Genomic DNA, 6,855 nt, shown 5'->3' with positions numbered 1-6,855 from the left:
AAAAGTACGTTTTGATGACTCATTTTTTTCCCCAAAACAGAAATATTATTCAAAAGTTTACAATCATAATTATAATTATTTTCTTAGGAACAAAATCTCGATACAAATTTAGGAGACCTTTATCGAGTTTTGAAATAGCCATAACGAGAGTTTAGACAAACAATAATTTACAATAATTTTTAAATTATTAAAATGAATTTCTTGAATTTAATTATGATTTTATATAATAATTAGGATTACATTAATAATAATTCGTAAAGAAATTATTATTAAAGTAATTGCCTTTTTGAAAAAAGACAAGACTAAGGTGTGGCTCATATGCATTCTGAAGGAGCAGTCAATTTGGTCGCAACACGTGTCACATCTAAATGATGACGTGTAATCTCTTCCGTGTGATTCATTGGTCCCCAGTTCGTTCAGTTTTATTGATCACCAGTTCACCACATTGATATTAATGTCAGTTTCATTCCATTTGATATTTGGATTTGGATTTTCTCCTTGGCCAAAAAAATAAAAATAAAAAGGTATTTAGATTTGGATTCAATTTTTGTGGATTTTGTAAATTACGTACAAATTTTTTCATGCAAAATTTTGACCTCCATAAAAAAAAAAAATTTACATGCAATCTTCCACGACTACTTGAATATTTTGTGTAGAAGTTGGGGGTGCTCCAGTAGTGTTTGATGATAAGAACATGGCAAAGAGCCAAGAAGCTTAAATTATGTTAATATATATTCTCCTCCTTTTTATTATAAATTACTCTCACCTAATTCACTGAAATTAAAAGTAGTTTATTTATGGGCTAAGGTTTGTGAATATTTTGAAAGTATCTATGAAGGAATACTTAAAAAATTTAACAATGGATAACTATTAAGATATATTTATTATGAAAATAAACTTTCAAGACACATAAGACTAAAAAAATTTGAGGTACTGGGTAACTATTTGTAGATATTTTCAAGATATTTAAATACCTTAAACTGTTTTATTTATTAATAAAAGGAAAAAAGTAATTTTTTTTATCCTCGTAGTTTTAACTCAATTCTTATATTTTGGTGTATAACCTAATCCATATAGTTTTTACTTGATTTTAACTTAATTTTTACATTTTCACTCATTACAATTCAATGCCTAGAACTTTAGCGCTTATATAAAAGTGATAGATTAAAATCAAAGATAAGAGACAGTTGAGCTTCTTACATATATAATAGGGTGTGTTTGGGTGACACCCCAAACCATGGTTTGGGGACCCAAACCATGGTTTGGGGTGTCAATCACCCAAACACCCCCTCTAAAAACCAAAACCATGGTTTTAGGTCAAAACCATGGTTCTGACTCCAAAACCATGGTTTTGGAAAAAAGCAAAATTTTTTTGCTTTTGGAGAAAAAAGAGAGAGTGTGAGAGCTTATATGATATGTATCTTGTTATTTTTTTTATAAACATATTTTTTGATAAACATATTTAATCTTATATTTTATAAATATATATACACATTAATTATTTATTAATTATATTATCTTATGTATTATTAATTATGTTGGTAAAAAATATTTTATTAACAATTTTATTCCTTTAAATTAAAATATCATATTAACTTATGTCTTTTTTTTAGTAATTTGTATATATAAAAAGTGCTTCTGATAACAACTATCTAAACACTCTCACTTCTCAGAATCACTTTTTTACAAAATCTATTCTTCACAGAATCTATTCTCCCCAGAATCTATTCTCCAGAATTACTTTTTCAAACCACGGTTTGGTTTCATCCAAACACACTCATAGTCTTTAATATAAAGTCTAATTCGAGTCCTCAATTTAATAGTTTGAGAGAATCACCCGGTTTTGATAGTGTTTGAATATATATATATATATATATATATATAAAAGAATAAACACATAAAAATAAAAAAATGGTTTTAAATAAGAATTTTGAAAATAATAAAAAACATGCATAAGAAGAAACAAAAAAAAAAAATTGTTTTACAAGTCGCTTGTGATTTAGATTTGTCGTCTCATTTCTTGTGGATATATTTAGACTTATGCATAAATTATTTTTACTCCATAAAATAAAATAGGTTTTGATGTAATTTTAATTATTTGTGGCAATATTTTTTCAGCCTTCTTATTTTCTAAAATTTACTAAAAATAAATGATCAGCTCAGCAATGGACCACAGAAACAAGAAACCGCTTCTTATCTCTCTCATTCTCATATATAGATTGCTAGCCAAAGCTTTGCTTCCAGAAGCTCCTCCATTATCGCCATGGCTACTTGCGCCACACATCCATCTCTCATGCTCACTCCTCCCACTTCCTCTGTACATCCTCAAGACCTCACTCCCTCGTTGTCCTCCTTCAATCCCAAACCCTTGTCTAGTAATTTCTCTCTTTTCCCATTGCGTTTAAAGTCCAGAGCGAGAATCTCTGGCAGATGGATCGACGTAAAATTGCAGAAGGAAGCTAATTCTAGGGCTTCCCGTGTCGTTGTGGCTTCTTTGGCGACGAAGGCCGAGGTTGCTGAGAGTGTGGAACAGAGGGATGATGGGTCCGCCGCGAATACTGTTACTAAACCCAAGCCTAAGAAAGTGAAGGCTGCATTGCCTCTCAAAACGGAGAGGGTATGCGTAAATTTTGTTTTTTTTTAATTGTCTTGATTTTCTATGAATAATGGGGTTATGCAATGAATTTGATTATTGGATTTTGCTTGTATAGGTATACTTTTTAACTGAGGGAAATAAGTTTCAGAGCGTATTGCCTCTTTATAAACTAAGAGTATGCCTTCGCTTTCTTCTATAATATTTGGACCCTAATTTCGCTTATTCATGTGTATTCTCTTTTTTGGCAAATTATAATTATTGTTTCGTAGTTGGCTTTCAAACTTGCTATCATGTAATTGAGATGAATATGCAAAGCATCGTCATTACACATTCAGAAAGCTATTAGGTGCAGTTTAGTGTTGAAGGGAATGGCTGGTTTTGTAGGTCTTAGGCTTTAACCTTAGTGCTGTCAATTGTCATTTGCCGAAAGAGAAGTAGTACAGGGTCTTGCGGTGCCTCCTTTATAAATTCCTACTTTCAATTTCATTGATTTTTACCCAGAGTTTTGGATTAGTCTTATAGAATGCCATACGTTTGCGCTTGACTTGTATATTATTCTCAATGAATCATGGGGGAGTTGTTTATTTTCATGTTCTTTTTGTCTTGTTAATTAAGCTTTAAGATTTATCTACATCGGTCTTACGCAAGTGGTGACTATAATATATTCACTTGTCAACTTGGAGGGGTAATATGCACTTCTAGACTTTTTGGTTGTTCTTATGTATATCTCACAGTCCATGCAATATTTTATATTGATTTTCATTTTTCGACTCTTGCATACTTCCAAGAGTTTCGGCTTGTTGCCAAAATTATCTAAAAGTCGTTTTTGTTCTCTTTTAAGCTCAGGTGATTGTTGTTTCTTTGAATTTTTTTGTATTTGCTGTGTTTTCCCTTCAAGGCTAAATGTTTTTTTGTTGTCTCACCAGGTGAGATATAAGAGGTTGTTAGAGGTTCATGGACTGAGGGAGAGTATAAAGGAGTATGATTTAAAGACGGCAATATCTTTACTAAAACAAACAGCAAATACAAAATTTGTAGGAACAGTACAAGCCCATTTTCGTCTCAACATTGACCCTAAATATAATGACCAACAAATAAGAGCAACGGTGAGTTTTCTGCTCTTTGCTTGATTTTAGTATCTAAATTGTGAAGTTCTTATAAATATAACAGTAACACATAAATTTTTCCTCTTTCATCAAATCGTAACAGGTAAGCTTACCCAAGGGAATTGGAATGCCTCTCAAAGTGGCTGTTCTTACTCAAGGTACTCATGCTTCACAAGTGTCATTCTTTCCTCTGATTAATTCCAGTTTACTTTATTAAGCGGTGGACATTTTGCCTTCTTATATACTCTTTCCAAAAGAAGAAAAATATAAATGAGCATGTATAAAATCTTGTGTGTCATGACGTGCTTAAAGTTCATACTATCCTGGATATTAGGGAATTCTCAAAAACAGTAGTCAGATAGAAGTTACTGACTTGCTGCTTGCATCTATATTTCTATCTTGTAACCATTCGTGTTCCAAGGGCAAAGGACAGGCCCCTTTTCATACAATCCTATGATTTCTTTTTAAATATGAAGATTCCTTATTAACAAATGGCTGGCATGATGCAATTATTCCTTGTGGATGATGGGTCGCCTGTTTCTTTATTCTGGGAAGCTCTTCCCACTTTCAGCCATCCAGATATAGTCCTTTGTGAACGATGGGTCACCTGTTTAAGCCTATGCTTATTTACTTGCTTTGGAGGGTTTCCATGCATCTATTTGTCCTCTGGGAGAAATGTTAATTTGTAAATAATCTTTGCTCAATAAATAATTGTAGCACTGTAGTTGCTTTTTCCTAATCCATTCCTCTTAATTGTAACTTTGTTAGTGTTTTTCAGTTTGAACTTCACATTATAATGGGATAGTTTTCTGTCGTTTGGGATGAAGCCTTTTTACCAACTCACATAATTAATGTTAAAAAAACACTTAACTCCCTGAGTCTTATGTTACCTTACGCAAACAGTGCCATCATTTTATAATTACATTCTACAAAGACCTCTCCCATACTTGGTTTCCTGGGATTATGCGTGCGTGTGGGTGTAATTTTCCTTTTTCCCCCTCAGGGAATATTTGTGACGTGTTTATTTTAATGCTTCTAAAGATTTCTCAAAATAAACATTTTTTGAGTAATTGACTTGGAAATAATGATCTGGATGCTGCCCATCTAACATATGTGGTATTATGGTATAATGGGTTGAGTGAGCATCAATTCTAGTGACTTGTTAATGAGGCCAGGGTTTTCTGTTTTAGCCTTCCAATAAAAATGAAAAAGGAAAAGACTGATCATATCACGAATCATGGCATACTCTTAATATTTCCAACCAGCCTTATTGCCACTCATAATTCATAACTTATCTAGGGGAACAGTTTGATGAAGCAAAAAATGCGGGAGCAGATTTGGTGGGTGGAGAGGACCTGATAGAACAGATAAAAGGAGGATATATGGAATTTGATAAATTGATTGCTTCTCCTGATATGATGCCTAAGGTGCCTTCTCTTCCCAATGCTAAACTTCCTCTCTCTCTTTTTTTTTTTCATTATTATTATGAATATACTTCAAAGAACGCATTGAATAATGCTGCCTTGAATTTTCAGTAAGTAATCTCAATGGTTGGTCCTGGCAAAATTATTTACAAAATAGGCTCCTGATGTGAGCTGAAATCCACCTGTTCAGTTGATCATTCTTCTGGTTGTTAATGTAAAGCCTGCTAGGTTCTTTATTGCCCACCTGTTTTCCAATGACGTAAATATTGTAAACAACATGATATGAGATGCAACCCAATTGATTATTGTTTTCAATACAAAAAGCTTTGATAAGATGCTTATCTGCTGCTCATTATGTTGTAATAAACCTTAGTGTGGGGTTAAGGTTAATTTTGTGATGTGATGTAAGTCATTTTTATTACATACATAACATCTCTCCCTAGATTGAACTTTTGGTAATTCTGTAGACTTCATTTAGAGGTGGATTATTTATTTTTCTGGAAACTCTTATAATTTTCAATGATCCCTATATCAGATTGCTAGTCTAAGTGAAATTCTGGGGCCAAGGGACCTGATGCCTAATCCAAAAGCTGGGACTGTAACAGCCAATATTCCTCAGGTATATTATCCAAAAGCTTGTGACATGAAGCAACTCTTTTATTTTCAAAAGCATTTACTGAATCAGAGTGCCTTGAATTTTTTCTTTTTCAGGCTATAGCAAAATTCAAGCAAGAAAAGATTATATACAGAGCAGATAAAACTGGAATTGTGCATTTGCCTTTTGGAAAAGCCGACTTTTCGGAGGAGGAACTTCTTGTAAACTTAATTGCTGCAATAGTATGTTCTAACCAACCAGAGTTGCTTGTGTTTATGCATTTACTCACAAACGGGGTTTTGAATTTGATTGATTGTCATAATTTTCTTAAACAGAAATCAGTAGAAGCAAACAGACCCTCTGGTGTTAGAGGTGTCTACTGGAGAAGTGCACACATATCAGCAATGGGACCTTCTATCAGGTTAAACATCAGACAGATGCTGGAAGCTTCCATCTAATATCTGAAGTAGGAGTACACCTGTAAATGCTCGTTTTGCTTCGTTTTAATAAGCTCCCTGGGTTAGGGCCTCTGATCTTGCACCAAATACCTGATCAGTCAAAAGATGGCAAGAAGTGACATAGAGCCCAGGGACGAACATGGAGATCCTTTGGTGGTCATACCTATGTTGGAATCCGGCCCCAAAAGTATGCACGCGGGATAATTTCTGACCCCAGGGGAGGATAATCTTGTATTTACTTCACCGCTAATTTAGTGAATATTCTTTGTTATGCCATCATCAAGTTATTAATCTTTGAATCTATGTATAGGTTTTGACCATTTTCTTCAGCTTTTTCGCTGCACTCGTCACAATTGGTGTAGGAAGTTAAACTTGTATCCTTTTCTTTACCATTTTGTATTCCAGTGTTACCAGGCTCCCAGAATGATCTGTCTTTCCAATAGTCAAAGTGCATTTAGCCTCTGTCTTAATTTTGTAACGTGTTTTTCGGTCCTCAACTCCTCACATCACTTGTGTCGTGATAACTTTTTTATAGCTGTTTTAAAAGACTAAAAAAACCCTTGAGAATGTTTTGTTATAATATTTAAGTATATATATATTCTTTGAAGGAGAATCAATTCCCTTTATTGGGGCAATTGAGGGTTTTAGAGTTGAACTAATGTAATTTTCCTTTTCT

General features: G+C 33.3%; 1 protein-coding gene across 2 annotated transcripts; it reads left to right on the top strand.

Annotated features, from left to right (window-relative positions):
• The first annotated feature begins 2,188 nt into the window (after nucleotides 1-2,188).
• Nucleotides 2,189-6,604, top strand: LOC114719264 (50S ribosomal protein L1, chloroplastic). 2 transcript variants are annotated; one of them, XM_028904736.1, is made up of 8 exons: nucleotides 2,189-2,617; nucleotides 2,712-2,771; nucleotides 3,523-3,702; nucleotides 3,806-3,860; nucleotides 5,002-5,129; nucleotides 5,662-5,745; nucleotides 5,838-5,963; nucleotides 6,057-6,604. In XM_028904736.1, the coding sequence occupies exons 1-8, from the start codon at nucleotides 2,264-2,266 to the stop codon at nucleotides 6,177-6,179; spliced, it is 1,110 nt and encodes a 369-aa protein (XP_028760569.1). In that variant the 5' UTR covers nucleotides 2,189-2,263; the 3' UTR covers nucleotides 6,180-6,604. The 2 variants fall into 2 exon arrangements, with proteins under 2 accessions (XP_028760569.1, XP_028760570.1); XM_028904737.1 differs by lacking the exon at nucleotides 2,712-2,771 and having other exon boundaries at nucleotides 2,193-2,617.
• The last annotated feature ends 251 nt before the right edge of the window (nucleotides 6,605-6,855 follow it).

Source organism: Neltuma alba, unplaced genomic scaffold, assembly GCF_004799145.2.
Source record: "Neltuma alba isolate B1F8T4 unplaced genomic scaffold, ASM479914v2 tig00011900_pilon, whole genome shotgun sequence".
Classification (NCBI taxonomy): Eukaryota; Viridiplantae; Streptophyta; class Magnoliopsida; order Fabales; family Fabaceae; genus Neltuma; species Neltuma alba.
This window is presented reverse-complemented; position numbering and strand designations above follow the sequence as displayed.